At 38.3% G+C, this 20238-nt stretch overlaps 1 protein-coding gene across 15 annotated transcripts in view; it reads left to right on the forward strand.

Annotated features, from left to right (window-relative positions):
• The window catches only part of LOC114261580 (protein kinase and PP2C-like domain-containing protein), a 132779-nt gene extending 113308 nt beyond the window's left edge, over positions 1–19471 (forward strand). For 5 of the 15 annotated variants that reach the window (XR_014346104.1, XR_014346103.1, XR_014346106.1 and 2 more), the window contains 9 exons: positions 3225–3370; positions 3444–3627; positions 16488–16870; positions 16962–17138; positions 17972–18068; positions 18183–18338; positions 18457–18676; positions 18787–18872; positions 19007–19471. Coding sequence is in view for 1 of the 15 variants with exons in the window: in XM_082898243.1 (XP_082754369.1) it covers positions 16488–16492 (5 nt within the window). In the remaining 14 variants the exon portion in view is untranslated. Of the gene's footprint in view, positions 1–3224; positions 3371–3443; positions 3628–11327; positions 15888–16487; positions 16871–16961; positions 17139–17971; positions 18069–18182; positions 18339–18456; positions 18677–18786; positions 18873–19006 lie in introns of those variants that run through there. The other 10 variants (XR_014346099.1, XR_014346107.1, XR_014346100.1 and 7 more) reach the window with 6 other exon arrangements.
• Positions 19472–20238: the final 767 nt, after the last annotated feature.

The raw sequence follows: 20238 nt of genomic DNA on the forward strand, positions 1-20238 counted from the left end.
GGATTCTAGGGCTGCAAACCTACTAAGTCAAGCCAATTAATAGGTTGTTGAAGTTTAGCTTGAAAACTTAACGAGCTTTAAAACATGTTTAGGCTTAGCTTGTTTACATAATGAGTCAATTTCAACGAGTTTTTAACGAGCCAAACACGAGTTGAGCGTGAGTAGTTTGGTTCATTTTGTAGCCCTAGTGGATATCGGAAATGACAAGGGTAAATGAACCACTTAACGATATTGTGACTATTACAATTTGAAAAATCACATCACATCATTAGGGCACTTAAGGAATTTTGTGACTGATTCCAACTACCGGCAACAACTAGACTTTTGTTTTGGAATTATATTGTGAATGATGAATGGAGAAGGTCCAACTAGACATTTTGATGTAACATCTATTGCATGTTAAACAAGTACGATAGGCTTTGGAAGTTCGAAACAAAGTCTAAGGGTCCCATGATCGTCAAGAAGCCTTTTTGGTCTAAAGAAAAGTGTCCATGATAGTGTTTAGTAGTTGAAGGTATTATGGTAATTTCAATAATTGTTGGAGATGGGTTGTAGGGGGAGCTTCTATTTACACCACAAATTTTACTCCTTATATTCTTTTGTTTGTTTGTTTTATTTTATTTTATTTTATTTTTTTAGAGTAAATTACACTTAACCTTCCTAAAGTTTTGGAGAAAATATAGTATGTCCAACAATTTTGACATAATAACATTGACCTCCCTTTTAGTGAGGCTAAATGGACCAGAACTAATGTAGATTGTGTAAATATGTTAACATCATTTTTCTATCCATTTGGCCAAGGAATGATTGATGAAAAGGGACTAAGTCTTACATAAATTAAAACCTTTAGGGAACTCATTGTAATTATGCCAAGATTACTGTATTTTCTCCAAACCTCAAGTGTGGTCAGTGTAATTCACATCCCTTTTTTTAATTTTTTTTTTATTACAATTCTATCCTCATGTAAAATTACCCAAAAAAAAAACTCCCCTACAAATTATAAATCCTAATTTTTCAAACACCCCCAAACTGCCATTACTACTGGCAATTGCACCGACAACCAACGCCACAACCTTTCCAACTTGCTACCATTCCTTCCTATAACCACCGCAACCTCTCTACTAACCCTGCGAACCAATACAACCTCTCCTCTCCATCTCGATGAACCACGACAACCCTTCCTCCACACCAGCAAACCACTGCAATCTCTCTCCAAAACCACCGCAACCCCTTCCCATAGCCATTGGCCTACTGCGCGCACCCCCTCCCCCTTCCTCTTCCCTAGTGAACTTGTTCGATGACTCCCCAGTGAACTATACCATCCTGTTCGATGACTGCTCTCCAAACAAACATGATTCATTCAACATCAAAAAATTGAACAAACGCTATTCGTTTGTCTCTGGTTATCTATATTCGAACATTGAGCATTGAACCGACGCCATGAAGCTGCAAAGAGACGATTTGTTCAACTTCGGTAGCTTGATGACAACGACTTCCTCATTTTCTTCTCTGAGAACTCTAGATCCTCTTCCCTTCCTTTATGAAAACCCTAGATTTGAGGTTGGGGAAGGGTGAGGGGAGGCTACGAAGTGATGGCCACTTGGATAGGGAAGGTTGTATAGTGGGGTCGTTGGGTTGGGGATGGTTGCGATGTGGTGGTCCCCGAGCTTGGGAGGGCTGAGGGGGATGGAGGCTATGTAATGGTGTAGGAGGTTGGGGAGGGCTGGTGGTTGTTGTGGTTAGAGATGGTAGCTACGGCGGTCAGAGATGGTGGTTATAGTTGTTAGAGGGTAGGTTTGTGAGTTAAGATTTGGGAAGGTGCATATTTTTTAATTTTTGATGGGCTGCAAATAGAAAAAAGGTGCAAGGAGATACAGTTGTTGTGTAAGTAGAGGTTCATATTGTTTAGGTTGTCCATGGTTTGTATTTTGGATCCAATTATTAAATGGATTATGATATGGGGATAATTATTAGCAGGTCATATTGACTAGACTTATTTACTCACAAGTCCCAAGTGAATTTGTTTATTTTTTAACATATTTGCCTCTTGTTTTGATAATGAGAACATTTTCAAACTTTTTAGATGTGTTTTGCGTTTGTGGAATGATAATTTGTTAGTAGTAATGATATTGATAAATTTATCAAATTTGACTTTTGTTTGTGAATTTGTTTTATTCTTAGTTTATTTGTGTTAGTTTGTATTGAAATATGATGTGGGAAATAGTTGAATTGCATTTAAAAAAAAACATTTTTTAAGTGATAAATTTATCATTGAAAGTTGGAGTGTTCTTTTTGATAAATAAGTCCAGTCCACAGGACTAGCTTGTAACTACCCCTATTATATATATGTTTTGTTATGTGTAGAATAGTCTGAGTGGTAAAAAAGGTCAAAGTTTCTTATTTTGAATTTATGTCATAGTTGGAGTAGAATTAGAAGTCATAGTAATAGTTCGTCTAGAATTTTTGTAGTTTTAGTTTCTAAATTTGAGTCTTAATCCTTTGTTTGAGTAGGGAGTAAGGGAGTCTTTAGCCTATAAATATATGTGTACTCTCAATGATTTAATAGAGTTCAAATTATGAGAATTTAAGATTGTGTTTGTGTGTGATTGGCGTAACCCTTTCGAGGGTGAAACACCTATTTCTTCTTCTATTTCCTTTTCTTCTTCTTTTTGTACATACCCAAGTTACTATTTTCCGGTTATATCATTCATAGCCCTCAAAAAGTGCACTTTTCAGCCCGAAAATCCTTTACAATCAAACCCAAATCTAAATAGCCTCTGTTCTGAAAATCCAAAAAGCTGTCCTACATTACATTGTCTGGCAAATGACCACACTTTGACTTTGCTGATAATGTTGTATGAATTGGAAATTAGTATGTTTACTTCGTCAAGATCTTTTTCGACCGTATGATTAATTCATGATTATCAAAATAAATGAACTGATCCTCAGTTTCTTCTTCCATCAGAATCTACTTTTTGTTCTGACCATGTGATATTTAAGTTTCAAATGTACAGTAATCATCCATTCTAATTGATTTGTTGCTTGGACAGAATATGATCAGTATGTTTTTTTTGTCATATATGTAGAATATTGTTTTGCATCAGTTCAATTAATTTAGGCTGAGCAGTGTGTTTTGTTGTCTGTTGACATTTGTTGCTTTTCATGTCATCAAATATTCATGCTTAGCACCTTAGTTTTTTATTTTTCTTTTTTGGGTTAAATAGGGCTATGTTAAGAACATCACACCAAAGGGATGCTTCATTATGCTTTCTCGGAAGCTCGATGCGAAAATCCTTCTCTCAAACTTGTCTGATGGCTATGTTGAAAATCTCGAAAAAGAATTCCCTATTGGGAAACTTGTTGTTGGCAAGTAAGTATTTCTGGCAGTACTACTTTCTGATAGATAGTTGTTAAGGAAATCTTTTGAGACACTTTGCATGCAGGGTGGCATCTGTGGAACCTTTGTCTAAGCGAGTTGAAGTCACCCTTAGGACATCAAATGCAAGCAAAACACAAAAAAGTGACATAAATGGTTTAAATAGTCTCCATGTTGGAGATATTGTTTCTGGCCAGATTAAGCGCATTGAATCATACGGTTTATTTATCACAGTTGATCATACAAACACGGTAATTTGGTATTTCTCTGCAAGTTCGTTCTTATGATATCCAGACTTGTAGTTTTGAACAAGAATAATTGGGTCTCAGTTTATTTATTGTAACATCTAGCCCATCAACTTCTGTCACTAAAATAATAAGCCAGTTTGTACAATCATCATATTTGTTTGATTTTACCCAACTTTGAATATAGGATGCGTTTTATGGGTAGGTGTGCCCCAACTCTTTTTAGGTTATGTAACACATGGTATTCTGCTCTGGCAGCAGACTGTATATTAGTTTGGGTTTATAATTGCATTCTTCTTCTGCCTAGGTTGGATTATGCCTTATTTCCGAGCTTCCTGATGATCATGTTGACAATATTGAAACTAAATATAGAGCAGGGGAGAGAGTTACTGTCATGACCCAAACCCGCCCCTATGGGTTGAGGCCATAACCGGCCAGTAATCTCAGATTACCTACGGCCTCCATTCCTTTAAGTCAAAACTCATCAGAGAAAAAGGGGCCAAACGGAAGCAATTTAAAACTTTGTCCATAGAGCTGTGCTTATATGCACACCATAACATTTCAGAATTTATATGCTAATAACTCACAACAGATTATGTACTAGTACAAAACACTGTACATACAGGATCATACGAAAGTAAGTCAACCCAAGGTAACTATGTACATGTGAAGATTATTGTATTTTCTATTAGTTATTTAGGGTAGTTTAGTCTATTAGATTATTAGGGTTTATTTCATTTAGGTTATATATATTGTACTCAATGATTATTCAAAATATATGAAATAGATGTTCTTTGTTATCATGGTATCAGAGCGGGTTCTGAGTCAAACCTCTAGAAGCCCTTGAGTCAACGTCTTCTTCCCTGTGATCGTCTGGTTTGATTGAAGGCTTCTAGCGACCAACAGTTCTCTCACGAATGCCTCTGCCTGGCTTCGAGACCCGACTGCCCTGTCTCGTGCCTCCCTCTTCTGTTCTGCTTCATGAATTTCATTCGTGGTTCTCTCAGTAATTTCGGCTCCAAGTCTTCGATGTCGTTCGTCATTCTTTCGTCAATCACAACTGCCTGACTCTGTTTTGATTTCTCTCTGGTCGTTCGTGGTTCTGGTCGCTGGGATTGGAACTCTCTCCTTCGCCCTTCCTCATCGTGATCTCTGGCTCACTGTATCTCTCTGACTGGTACTACTCTCTCTCTCTTCTCTTCGCACTTCGTCATCGTGGTCTCTGGTTCAGTGTGTATCTGTGTCTGGTACTATTTGTTATTTGCACTGGGTTGTTTGATTATAGCAATATGGCTGATGATAAATTGCAAGCCATCACGACTAAGTTGGATGGCACAAATTATTCTTATTGGTCTCATGTAATGAAAAATTTTATCATGGGTAAAGGTATGTGGAACTATGTTATTGGTGTAACTACTCGACCATTAGAATCCAAAGAAACTGAGGCTGATGTTGCTAAATGAGATAAGGAAAATGCACAAATTCTTACTTGGTTTCATAATTCAGTTCAAACCACTATTGGTATGAATTTCTCCAAGTATTTTACTTCTAAACAAGTTTGGGACTATTTGAAAACTATGTACCTTGAGTCTAACTTTGCAAAACAGTATGAACTTGAGATGTCCATTCGCAGTGCTAGTCGGAAAGATAAGTCCATTCAGGAATTTTATAATGAGATGACTACACTTAGAAAATATGAGGAAGAAGAACTCCGAAAATATGAGGAAGAAGGAATATATTTCTGTTATATTCAAAACTTCTTATTTTACAAGACCAAATGACACTCCTTATATAGGAGATATTACAAACATCATTATAACCCATTATATGCCACTTACATATTATATATTACCACTATCTACCACTATCATATTATATACATGCCACTATCTACCACCAACACCACTATCATATTCTATACATGCCACTATCTACCACCAACACCACTATCATATTCTATACATGCCACTATCTACCACCAACACCACTATCATATTATATACATGCCACTATCTTATTATATGCATTAACACACATTTCCAGCACTCCCCCTCAAGCTGGTTTGAAGATATCTTCCATAGCCAGCTTGCTAGTCAACTTATCAAATTGCTTCTTGTGTAGTCCCTTCGTTAGCACATCAGCTAATTGTTCACCTGTTGGAAGGTAGGTCATACAGATTATGCCAGCATTGATTTTCTCCTTGATGAAATGTTTATCCACTTCTATATGTTTTGTGCGATCATGTAGAACTGGATTATGAGCTATAGATATAGCTGCTTTGTTGTCACAATAGACCTTCATAGGTGTCGGGTGAGAAAGCTTTAATTCTTCAAGAATTCTTTTAATCCACATTACTTCACAGATTCCATGGGCAACAGCTCTGAACTCTGCTTCTGCACTACTTCTAGCTACCACATTCTGTTTTTTACTCCGCCATGTAACTAGGTTCCCACCTACAAAGGAGCAGTATCCGGATGTTGATCTCCTGTCTGTAACACTTCCTGCTCAGTCTGCATCTGTGTATACTTCAACTTGAAGATGTCCATGTTTCTTGAACAATAAGCCTCTCCCTGGAGTTCCTTTCAAATATCTTAAGATCTTATAAACGGCCTCAAAGTGCTCTGCCCCTGGTGAGTGCATGAACTGACTTACCATGCTGACTGCAAAGGCAATATCAGGCCGCGTATGAGACAAGTAAATCAATTTCCCGACAAGTCGTTGATATTGTTCCCTCTCTTTGACTTCTTCAGCCTTAGCAGCTTGTAACTTCAAGTTAGGCTCGATCGGAGTCTCCACCATCTTACAACCAAGCATACCTGTTTCTCCAAGGAGATCAAGAACATATTTTCTCTGATTAACGAATATACCTTCCTTGGATCTTGCAAATTCCATTCCGAGGAAATACTTGAGGGCTCCTAGATCCTTAATGTGAAATTCTTTTGCGAGTTTCTCTTTGAGGGCTGCTAACTCTGCTTCATCATTACCAGTTAAAATGATGTCATCAACATAAACAATCAAAATTGCAATTTTACTGTTTTTTGAATGTTTATAAAATATTGTGTGATCTGCTTGACTCTGCGAGAAGCCACAACTGATAACTGCCTTCCCAAACCGTTCAAACCACGCTCTTGGTGATTGTTTGAGTCCGTATAATGACTTGTTCAATCTACATACTCTGTCGCTTCCAAGTCTCTGCTCAAATCCCGGCGGTAGGCTCATGAACACCTCCTCTTCAAGATCACCATTGAGAAATGCATTTTTAATGTCAAGTTGATGTAGAGGCCAATCTGAATTTACTGCAAGAGATAACAGTACTCTGATGGAATTTATTTTAGCAACAGGAGCAAACGTCTCCTGATAGTCAATCCCATAAGTTTGAGTGAAGCCTTTAGCCACCAGTCTCGCCTTGTATCTCTCAACGCTTCCATCTGCGTTACATTTTATCGTAAACACCCATTTACACCCAACTGTTTTCTTGTCTTTGGGTAGATCAACTATCTCCCAAGTACCACTTCTCCTTAAAGTATTCATCTCCTCCATGACTGCTAATTTCCAATTCGGATCATCCAATGCTTCCTGTATATTCCTTGGAACAAACAAGTGTGAAATCCTAGATGTGAAAGCTCTATGGTTTTTAGACAGTCTTTGATATGAGAGGTAATTTGCAATAGGATGTTTAATGCAATTTCGAACACCTTTCCTAACTGCTATAGGAATATCAAGGTCGGAAATAGAAGGAATAGGATTACCTAAAATTTCGATGCCAGAACTCGGGTGGACATTCGGGTCATTAGGATGGACATTCGGGTCATTATTCCTCAGATGAAATCGCTTCCTAGTATAAACCTGAAGCTCAGGATTTAGATCATTTTGTAATACTTCTCCCCCTAAACAAGAATCTTCTTGACTAGGCACCATAGAACTTGGTTCTCCTAAGTGATCATTATCAGACAGATGTGGTTTTTGTGTAGGATAAATGACATTGGGGAGCGGGATAGAAATATTCCAAAAACGGTCTTCTACTCCACTTGTCTCCCCCTGAAGAGAGGTGTTGGGGAAATAGGATTTTGTTTCCACAAATGACACATCCATACTCACATGAAATTTCTTGGTTTGAGGATCGAAACACTTATACCCCTTTTTGTTTGAGGAATAACCCAAAAAAAACACATTTTATAGCACGGGGGTCAAGTTTTGAACGAAATTGACTAGGAACATGAACATAGGCAGTACATCCAAAAACTTTGGCGGGTAAATCAGAAAACAACCTCGTGTCAGGAAAAAAAGTTTTGAGACAATCGAAAGGTATTTTGTATGTTAACACCTTTGTAGGCATCCTGTTTATCAAATAAGAGGCTGTTAAAATTGCTTCACCCCATAAATATTTAGGAACATGCATGTAAAACATTATAGCACGTGCTACTTCAAGTAGATGTTTATTTTTTCGTTCTGCAATGCCATTTTGTTGAGGGATATCCCGACATGTAGATTGATGAAAAATCCCATTTTTTTTCAAAAACTCACCCAACTGCTCATTGAAATATTCTGTTCCATTATCAGAATGTAAAATACCAATTTTGGTTTGAAATTGGTTTTCAATCATATTGTAAAAATTTGTGAATAAATTTTTCACGTCAGATTTTTTATTCATCAAATAAATCCAACATAAGCGGGTATGGTCATCAATAAATGTAACAAACCATCTTTTACCAGAAAGAGTAGTGATTTTAGAAGGGCCCCAAACATCACTATGAATCAAATAAAAAGGTTTGGAAGCCTGGTAAGGTTTTGGCAAATAAGTAGAGCGATGAAATTTTGCAAAAATGCAACTTTCACAATGAAAAGAAGAACAATCAATCCCTTGAAATAATTCTGGAAATAAATGTTTCAGATAAAGAAAACTAGGATGTCCTAGCCTATAGTGCCATAGCATTATTTTTTCTCGAACAGAGATTGAACTAGTACTATTAAAGCTCTGAGCTTTTTTATTACTAACAGGTACTTCATCAAAGTAGTAAAGACTTTCAAGCATCCTAGCACGCCCAATCATCATCCCCGAGTTCTGGTCCTGAAATTCACAATGGGATTCAAAAAATGTAACACGACAATTAGAATCCTTAGATAGTTTACTGACAGACAAAAGATTACAGGCTAAGTTGGGGACGTGAAGAACAGCATTGAGATTAATTTTCTCAGTTAGTTTAATAAATCCTTTTCCTGCAATAGGTGAAAAACTACCATCGGCTATTCTAATTTTGTCATGACCAGAACAAGGGAAATAGGTACTAAATAAATGGGAAAAACTAGTCATGTGATCGGAGGCACCGGAATCTATGATCCACGGAGAGAAGTTTAGGCAAGAGAAGGCTTTAGGATTTCTACCTGTTTGTGCCAACAAAACACTAGGAGTACCGGATGAGGAGTTGGATTTTATCAGCTTTAAGAGTTGATCAATCTGCTTTTTGTTGAAGGGACCTGAATCGGCTTCATTAGCGGTAGGAAAGCTACGATTCTTCTCTCCTTGTTTGCTGCTTTTCCAGTTGACAGGTTTGCCATGGATCTTCCAACACGTTTCGCGTGTATGGCGAGGCTTGTTGCAAAAATCACACCAGACCCGTGGCTTATCATCAAACCTGCGCTGGTAATTTGCAGCCTTGTTGGCCGCAGCATTGCTAATTAAAGCAGAAATTTCAATTGATTCACCAGTACCTTTTTTCTTAAGCATGACGCTCCTTCGGCTTTCTTCCCTTCTGACTTCGGCAAATACTTCGCCAATGGATGGGAGAGGAGGTCTGCCAATAATTCTTCCTCGCACTTCATCAAACTCAATGTTGAGGCCGGCAAGAAACTTGTAAATACGGCTGTCTTCCACAGTTTTCTTGTGGTGGTTGCAGTCGTCAACCGATTTCCATTCGTATGTGTTGAAGATGTCAAGATCCTGCCACAACCTTTTCAACGAATTGAAATATTTGGTGACGGAATCATCTCCTTGACGAATCTCTCCCAACTTCAAAGTTAATTCGAAAACTTGAGATTGATTTCCTAGGTCAGAATACATCTGACTAACATTATCCCACAATTCTTGTGCAGTAGGATAGCACATGTAATTAGAGCTTATATCCTCCTCCATAGAATTGACCAACCATGTCATAACCATGGAGTTTTCAGCGTCCCAACTGTCGAACAGCGGATCATTAACAGCAGGAGCCTTCTTGTCACCAGTGATGTAACCGATCTTTCCTTGCCCACGGATATACATCCGGACAGATTGTGACCAGCGGAGAAAATTATCACCATTTAGGCGGATGGTGGTGATTTGGACAGAGTGAGAGTTGGACGTTTTCACCGGAATGGCAGCGGCAGGGCTTGAAGTGGTTTCGGACGTGACTTCCGACATGGCTATGACGGTTTTAGGGCTGCTGTGTTTTTTGTAGCTCTGATACCAACTTAGAAAATATGAGGAAGAAGAACTCCGAAAATATGAGGAAGAAGGAATATATTTCTGTTATATTCAAAACTTCTTATTTTACAAGACCAAATGACACTCCTTATATAGGAGATATTACAAACATCATTATAACCCATTATATGCCACTTACATATTATATATTACCACTATCTACCACTATCATATTATATACATGCCACTATCTACCACCAACACCACTATCATATTCTATACATGCCACTATCTACCACCAACACCACTATCATATTCTATACATGCCACTATCTACCACCAACACCACTATCATATTATATACATGCCACTATCTTATTATATGCATTAACACACATTTCCAGCAACTACTTATTGGGATCAGCTTGCTCTAATGGAACCATCAGATTTGCAGTTACTTGACAGTTATACCAAGTATCAGGAGAAGCAACGTCTTGTTCAGTTTCTTATGGCCCTTCGTGATCAGTTTGAGCCACTTCGGGGCGCTATTCTTCATCGGTCCCCCTTGCCTTCTGTTGATGGTGCTGTCCGTGAGCTTATTGCAGAAGAAACTCGCTTTAAGGTGGCTCATGGTACTCCTCATTCCCAATCAGTTTTTGCCACTCCTCCGCTCTTGCCAACCCCACCATCTTCTTTATTTCAAGTTACTGGTAAGCCCAAGCCTCGGGTTTCTATGGATGAGTGCAGCTTCTGTCATCAGAAAGGTCATTGGAAACATGCTTGTCCTAAGCTGGTGCAGCCCAAAGGCTGTTCACCTGGTCCACCATCCTCTAAGCCGACATCTTCGGGATCTCGCTCATCTGCCGCCTTTTCTGCACCAGTTTTTGAGAATGGTCTATCTTCCAATATGCAGTCTATGTTTGAGCAGTTCAAGTCTTTCATGGTGGCCAATCCAGCACTTTCGTCCCAGGCTTCCGCTATGACTACCACTCAATTAGGTTTGTCTGGTTCATCATCCTCAGGTAATATCCACACTTCGTGGATCTTTGATTCTGGTTGTTCACATCATATGACCCCTGTTGCATCTCTCCTTAGTAATTGTGTCTCCCCTCCTTCTCCTATCACTATTGCTACTGCTAATGGTTCATCTATGCCTGTCTCCTCTATTGGTTCTATTTTCTCTTCCCATTTGTCTCTTTCTCCTGTATTTTATGTACCTCACCTCTCACTTAGTCTTATTTCTATTAGTCAATTATCTGATTCCAGTTTTGATGTTGTTTTCTCTTCCTCTCATTGTGTTGTGCAGGATCGGGTCTCCAAGAGGCAGATTGGGATTGAGCGTAGAGTTGGAGAACTATATATCTTGGACAGCTTACATGTTCCTTTAGATGTGTCTTCTACTGCATTGTCTTCTTTTTGTTTAAACAATAAGTCCTCTTTATTTTATATTTGGCATTCTAGGTTAGGTCATTTGTCGAGTGATCGTTTGAGGATGTTAGTTCAGTCTGGACATTTAGGCCATTTTCCCATTGCTGATATTTCAGTGTCGTGGTTGTAAACTGGCTAAAATGTCTGCTCTTCCATTTAATAAAAGTAGTTCTATTTTATCTTCTCCTTTTCAATTGGTTCATACTGATGTTTGGGATCCTTCCCCTATAGTTACTAAGGGAGGTTCGCAATATTATGTATCTTTTGTGGATGATTATAGTCGGTTTACATGGGTTTATTTGATGACACGAAAATCTGATATTTACAAAATATATTCCAATTTTCACTCCATGATTTGCACTCAATTTTCCACCACCATTAAAGTTCTTCGTTCTGATTTGGGAGGTGAGTATTACTTGTCTGAGTTTGAGGAGTTTTTAGCTACTCATGGTACTATTCATCAATCTTGTTTAGACACTCCTGCCCAAAATGGTCGCGCTGAGCGCAAACATCGCCATCTCCTTGATACAGCTCGTTCTTTGCTACTCTCATCCTTTGTCCCTTCTGTCTTTTGGGGAGAAGTTGTGCTCACTGCTGCATATCTTCTCAATCGGATGCCTACTCCTCTTCTCTCCGGCTCATCTCCGTATGAGCGTCTTCTTGGTGTTACTCCCAATTATTCTCTTCTTCGTGTTTTTGGTTCTACATGCTTTGTGCTCCTTCCTAAACGGGCGCGCTCTAAGCTTAGTCCTCGTTGTGTCCTATGTGTCTTTTTAGGGTATGGCATTAATCAGAAAGGTTATCGGTGCTATGATCCTACCACCAAAAAGCTTTATGTGTCTAGGCATGTCACTTTTTTGGAAAAACTACCCTACTACACTATACCTTCCACCCATGTCCTTATTACCAAGGAGGAAGTGGTTCACATTGACCCATTTCCTTCTGATGTTTCTTCTGATGAGTTTGTTTCTGATCTTGAGATCTCTACCTTGCCTCCTTCTAGTACCTCTAATATCTCGGCAGCTCCTCCCTCTCCAGCTCCCGCTTTCCCTGCTCCTCTTCTTGTTTATCAGCGTCGCAAAGCACTTCCGAGTTCGTCTGTCTCTAGCTCTACTGTCCCTCCAGCTGTTTCTTTGGATCCCGCTCCTCCTGCACGTCGTTTTTCCACGCGTGATCGTCATGCTCCGAACTAGTATGGTTTTGGTAATACATGTTTTTCCCTTTCATATCAGTCTTTTCTTTCTTGTCTTCATACTTATTTTGAGCCTAGGTCCTACAAGGAAGCTTGTCATGATCCCAATTGGATTGCTGCCATGAATGACGAGTTAACTGCTTTAGCTAACACTCAGACTTGGGATTTGGTTCCATTACCTACTGGCAAGAATATTGTAGGCTCTAAATGGGTCTATAAGGTCAAAACCCTTTCTGATGGTTCTTTGGAACGATACAAGGCTCATTTGGTTGCCCAGGGCTTTTCTCAGGAGTATGGGATTGATTACGATGAGACTTTTGCCCCCGTTGCCAAGATGACTACTGTTCGCACTCTTATCTCTGTTGCTGCTGCCCATCACTGGTCTTTGTTTCAACTTGATGTCAAAAATGCCTTTCTGAATGGGCATCTTGCAGAGGAAGTATATATGCGCCCTCCACCGGGTCTCTCACACCCTCCTGGTGTGGTTTGTCGTTTTCGCCGTGCTCTCTATGGTCTTAAGCAGTCTCCTCGTGCTTGGTATGAGCGATTTCACTCTGTTGCACTTCAGCTTGGGTTTTGCCCTAGTCATCATGATTGTGCTCTATTTGTTCGGCGTACTTCTGTTGGCCTTGTTCTTCTTCTCTTATATGTGGATGATATGATCATCACAGGCTCTGATTGTAATATTATTGAGGAGGTTAAGCATCAGTTGTTTCAGGAGTTCGAGATGAAAGATTTGGGGTCTCTTCGATATTTTCTTGGTATTGAGGTTGCTACTTCTCCTACTGGGTATCTTCTTTCTCAGACTAAATATGCTTGTGATATTCTTTCTCGTGCCAATCTCACTGATGATAAGATTGTCGACACTCTTCTTGAGTTGCATGCTAAGTTTTCTGCTTCTGATGGCGTTCCTCTTGAGGATCCCACTTTGTATCGTGAGTTGGTTGGGTGCCTTGTTTATCTCACCGTTACTTGTTCGGATATCTCCTATGCTGTGCACATTCTCAGTCAGTTTGTTTCTGCTCCTCGCTCCACACACTGGGCTGCCTTACTCCGTACTCTGCGTTACCTTTAGGGCACTTTGTTGCAATGTCTGCTGTTATCCACCTCTTCGGACTTGACTCTCCGTGCCTACGCTGACGCTGATTGGGCCGGTGACATCTCTGATCGCAAATCCACTTCTGGTCTTTGTGTTTTCCTTGGTGATTCTCTTATATCTTGGAAAAGTAAGAAACAGTCTGTTGTAGCTCGTTCCACTGTTGAGGCTGAGTATCGTGCCATGGCTCATGCTACTTCCGAGATAGTCTGGCTTCGTTGGCTTCTCTCTGATATAGGCATGTCTCTTTCTGATCCGACTCCGTTGTATTGTGATAATCAGAGTGCTGTTCAGATTGCTCATAATTCAGTCTTCCATGAGCGGACCAAGCATGTTGAAATCGATTGTCACTTTGTCCGACAACATCTTCAGGCTGGCACTATTTCTCTTCCTTTTGTTCTGTCCTCTCTTCAGTTGGCCGATTTTTTTACAAAGACTCATACTGTTGCTCGTTTTCGTTTTCTTCTTAGCAAACTTTCGATGCTTTCTGCGCTCGCATCCTCAGTTTGAGGGGGTGTGTGAAGATTATTGTATTTTCTATTAGTTATTTAGGGTAGTTTAGTCTATTAGATTATTAGGGTTTATTTCATTTAGGTTATATATATTGTACTCAATGATTATTCAAAATATATGAAATAGATGTTCTTTGTTATCAGTACAGACATATACGAAGACTTTGCCAACATAACTGCATAAAACAAAATGACAAAAGGCGAAGTCAGTCTCGTGCGTGAGACTTTTGGCTGACTCTTCAAAACTCTGACTGTTTCTCACAATTTCACCGGGGCTGATTTTGGACATCCTTAGCTCACCTACATGTACATGAATGAGTATGAGCGAATGCCCAATGAATAATATCAAATAAGCAAGTTACATAAGCAATTATTGAAACAATACAGCGGACAGCCTTCGGCCCAATCATTCTTTTCAATCGGCCTTAGGCCCAATCATTCTTTTCAATCAACGTGCAAAGCTTATATGGAAGTAACAATTGGACAATAGCATACTACAAATATCTTGTTAAGATATTACTCACAGTGATCGGTTGATTGGTTCGCCCTGGAACTCGACTCTACACATGCCATGAACATAGAAGGGTCATTAACAATTCAATCCGTTCAAAATTCACATTTTTCCTCTTTAGGCTTCATTCTTATCCCTTTAACTCATTTACAATGCTTAACATATGCCTAAGAGTGCTTGCAAGTAAAAGAGAACGGAAAACAGAACATGGAATGCAAAAACAGAATTTCAGAAATCAGGGTCCCAGCTCGAGCGTGGACATCCCTGCTCGAGCGGACCCGTAAGGCCTGCAAAAGTACTGGTTGCATGAAAGATACGCTCGATCGCGCATTCTGGCGCTCGAGCGGAAGGCCTATCTACAATGCTACCTCGCTCGAGCGGACACCAAGTCTGCAAAAAGTGCTGGGAGGACGAAATTCACGCTCGAGCGGCCGTTTCCCCACTCGAGCGGTATTCAAACTTTCTGGAAATTCCAGAACTGTTCTTGGAGTTCAAATTCAATGTTCAAAGGTCTCAATTCATGATTTTTGGCTTAACTTCATATATTTATGTACTAACATGGTACAAGCATCAAAGCACATCATCATGGAGCTCAATTTCAAGAATTAAACACATGTATGTCTCAAATTGATACTAGACTCCCTTCCATCATACACATTCATGCATTCAAAGCTCCTATCTTCACAAATTGTACATGCATGTGATTTATTCCTCTCATTCTCAACTTAGTTAGTACAAAAGATGATTATAACATGAGCTTTAACCAAAATCTACATGAATCATGTGTTTCAAGCCCAAACATGCAAGTTCAAGGCAATTATCTACATGCATGCATATATAGTCTTCTAATTCAACTAGACCAACTCAAATCATGCTCTTGATCACCAACAAGTCTTGAGCTTACAAAATTACAAATTCAAACTTATGAATTCAAGGTCAATTACCTACCTAGAGGCCCAATTCTTCCAAGCTATGGCAAATTCTTGGGTTTAATCCTCCAATTCTCCGAGTTCCTGCCCAAACCTTCAATCCCCTACTCTCTCTTCCTCTAACCGACCCTCTCTTCTCCTCTTTGAATTTGATCAGCCAAAAATGAGGATAGGGAGAGAGAGATTGAGTGTATAAAGCCCCCCCTCCCACTCAACCATTATTTTAATATAAAACAATTGGGCACTTAAATCATTAATTTTATCTAATTAATTTGGTCCAAATCAATTTCTAATTAAATTTCACCGTAGGCTCTAAAAATTATGCTAATCACAGTGGCGTAATCAATTTCGGGTTCTATGGCCGATAAGGCCCTCAATTTAATTTTCGAAGCGGAAAATCAAACAGATATTCCTACGGTGAACAGATAGAAATTCAAAATCACATATTTTCACATAATGACACACAATACTATATTAAACACCTAATCATACTCATATTAAGGACCAATTAACATATTACGGAGCAGGGGTATCACAGTTACATCAAAGGTTTTGAAGGTATACAATTGCATGTCAAGCTTTGCAAGCGGTATCATTGTTGTGTTATGATTGCTGAATGGTGATTATTGTAACCTCTTTCTAGACTCTGGAGAACATGTATCTTGATTCAAATGAATAATTTCTCTAAATATTATCTAAAATAGGAACAGCTGCTATGGAACTTCCGCCAGTTTGAGTAACTCTGTGGCTACAGAAGCTGTATTTTTTATTTTCTTCTGTTTTTCAAACTATTATCAGGATAGACAACGAATTTCTCTTGGGATGAAGAATTCATATTTTATGAGCAATTATGACATTCAAGCTCCTTCAAAGCAGAAGTATGATGATGCCATTGAGGAAAAAGATCACATGGTGGGTACTCAGTTAACAATGTTGCCAGATAGAGGCTCATTGGGGATGCAGAATTTGGACTTTGAATGTGAAAATGGGCAGCATCTTCTTCTTGCTGAAGTGGAAGCGAGGGCTTCTATTCTTCCACTTGAGGTCCCTCTCGATGATATAGAGAAATCAGACATGGTTAATGCTGCTTGTCAAAATATAGAGCACGTTGATGATGCTGATGCTGATGCTGTAGATCAAAAGAATAAAAGCCAGGCAAAGAAGAAAGCCAATGAAGAGAGGTAATTTTTTTATTCACATATTTTCATGATTTTCTTATAAAAGGCTGTCTGTCTCAGTTTTCCTGTTAAGAATGGAAATTGTTCTGCTCAGGGAACGAGAAATTAGGGCTGCTGAAGAAAGGCTATTAGAGAAAGATATTCCAAGAAGTGCTGATGAATTTGAGAAAGTGGTTAGAATTTCCCCAAATAGCAGCTTTGTCTGGATAAAGTACATGGCATTTATGCTTTCTTTGGCTGATGTTGAGAAAGCCCGCTCAATTGCTGAGAGGTAATCATTTAGCTGTATTATTAGTTTCCAATTTGCTCTGGCAAAAACATATGGAGTGTTTTTTTTTTTCTGCATTTGTATTTTTATTTTATTTTTAAAATCTTATTTGAAATTCTTGCTTCAAGCAAAACATTTTGTCCCTAAATGTGTCTTTTTATTGTTGTTATTCTCCTTATTATGATTTATTTTTTAACAGGAAATACTGGAAGTTATTAACAATGGGATCCGGTCCACTGCCTGCTTTTATCAATGTTATAATAAGCATTTCTCCGGTAGTATGAAGAAAGAAAATATTCAAATTGAGCTGAGATAATTGAGACAAAGGCTTGTTTAATTTGAGTTAAAAGTAAATGCTAAACCTTAAATTTTCAAAATAACGAGACTGATTTGTTGAGTGGATAGCCACATGGCACATAGGAGTGCATGGTCTTGTGTGTAAGCTTTTGTTTGTCAAGAAAAAGCGAGAATATCTGAACAGGATGTGAAAGTGGATTAGGGATCTTGGGCTTGAAGCAGAGAATTGACATTATTATGGGTCCTGAATTGCATTTCTGCTTTCTGGTCACGTGATGTCTTATTGTATTGATTTGTTCCTTTTTTTTTCTTTGTTTCTTTCTTCTTTGGTTTCATTTTTCTCTACATTCAAATTTTTTGGTTTTACCTTATATTCCCTTCATCAAATATGCTGTGGTTGAACTGACAAGCCATTTTTTGTGTCAGCAGTAGCTAGTTGCATCAAAAAAATAAAATAAATGCACATCCACAAATTGGCTTTTATGTTCATAATGTGTGTTAGTTTGCTTCTCACTCTATGTCTGTGTCGTATTCTTTAGGGCTTTGAAGACAATAAACATCCGAGAAGAATCTGAGAAGTTGAATGTATGGGTGGCTTATTTTAATTTAGAGAATGAATATGGATATCCTCCAGAGGTAAAATATATATACTATACATGTATATCCTTTTGCCTTGTTTCCAAAAAACTCTCACCATCAGTATCATTTCAATAGCTCTAGGAGTTTTCTTACTTTAGTTTTTCTCTTCAGGACGCCGCTTCAAAAATATTTGGAAGAGCATTGCAGTATTGTGATCCCAAAAAGGTGCATCTGGCACTGTTGGGAATGCATGAAAGGATTGAGCAACACAAGTTGGCTGACGAGCTTCTCAGCAAAATGAGCAAGAAGTTCAAGCATTCATGCAAGGTATTTTTATGATATAATAAACTAGAGTATTGTTATTGTTTTTTCCTCGAGCGGCGGAGCTATCAAATTAATCTACTAGACTTCACTATACGTTTTTTATTAATTTTATTTTTTATAGGTTTGGCTAAGGCGGATTCAGTGGCTTTTGAATCAAAATCGGGATGAAGTTCAGTCTATTGTAAAACGAGCTGTTGTATGCCTTCCCCATTAAGTTCCTCTCGCAAGCAGCTATTCTAGAGTTCAAATGTGGGGTTCCTGATAGAGGGCGATCCATGTTTGAGGGAATGCTTCGCGAGTACCCAAAGAGAACAGATTTGTGGAGCATTTATCTTGATCAAGTAAAAATCCTTTTCTTCTATTTCTGTTGTTTATTTTTAACAATGAATGATAAAAAAATATAGTTTGCTTTATGCATTAAAATTTGTCTTAAAAAAAAATTAACAAACAGGAAATTTGACTTGGTGATGTGGATGTGATTCGTGCATTATTTGAGAGGGCAACAAGTTTTTGAGCCTGCCACCTAAAAGGATGAAGGTGTGTGCAACTTAACTGGTTGGTTGTGTTTGTTTCTGTTTTTTTGTTTTTTTTCGTGCTCATGCTAAAGATTTAGTTTTTGAGACTTTCCTTGTCACATGAGTGAGTGAATAAGTGGTTTGTTGGAAATGCAGTTCTTATTCAAAAAGTATTTGGAGTATGAAAAGTCTGTAGGTGATGATGAAGAAAGGATTGAATCTGTTAAGAGGAAGGCGATGGAATATGTTGAGAGGTAGTCTTGCTTGATGAAGATGAAGATGAAGATGAAGATGAGGATGAGGATGAGGATGAGGATGAGGTTGAGGTTGAGGTTGTTTCGCATTTCAATGGGAATCATCCATTGGGTACAGTCCAAAGTATTATGACATCCGCTCGTTCGCTCACCCACTCAATATTTGCAATAGGAGGATGAGCAGCAGCAGCACGACAGTTAGAAATAGATGGCATAAATAACTAATAACCATCATCCTGTTTGTCTCATGATTGTGTATGCTTTTTGTTTCGGTGTCCTGAACAACACTTTACACTAGTGGGTGAGTATCACCTAATAAATGTCATGTTAAATCTATAAAATATACATTTTGATTTTGAATTAAAAATATAGTGTCTATTGCTTTAGTGGTAGAAGTATTGTTTATTAGACCAATGATTTTAGGTTCAAGCCCCTTTCACCACCTTAATATTTAATTTTATATTTCTCTAAGAAATATGGGACACATGGCATAAAAAGAAGGTTTGGACATCAAGTAACATGTTCACTTTATGGGTGTGTTTGGCAAGTTGGTTTTAGCCTTTTTTTTCTGGGTTAAAATTTACGAAAGGACAAAATATGCTAAAATAATTAATAAGACAATGTTAAAATTTATAATCAATTCACTTTTTCTCTTACAAACATCACATTCAACTACAAAAAAAATCTATTTTCTTAAACATAGATTTTTAGCTTACTAAAATAGTTAAAAATTAAAATAACCTACTAAAATAACAACTTTTCAAACACTCACTATATATAGTTGAATAAAAATGACACGGGTAACCATATTACTTGATGTGAAAATGATTTGGATCGGACACTTGAATTACAAGCCTCATTTGGAAAACCTTTTGTCAATTAAGACCCAGCACTGATTCAGTGCTCTAAAATGGTAGTACTAATGCCAGCTCATTAGAGCTGGCAATGCACGAAGAAATAAAACAAAAAACAAAAAACAAAGGCTAAACTATCACACCAGTGATGGAGTCCACATGGTGTCATATCATTAGTGGTGTATTAGTGGTATTGAATTAGTGGTCTGAAGCATTTTTCATTAAGAAGTTATTAAAGTTTCTTAATATTATATCCACACTCTAAATCCTTAGATTTTAC

Source organism: Camellia sinensis, chromosome 12 (assembly GCF_055761805.1).
Source record: "Camellia sinensis isolate YWXY chromosome 12, ASM5576180v1, whole genome shotgun sequence".
In the NCBI taxonomy this organism is placed as follows: Eukaryota; Viridiplantae; Streptophyta; class Magnoliopsida; order Ericales; family Theaceae; genus Camellia; species Camellia sinensis.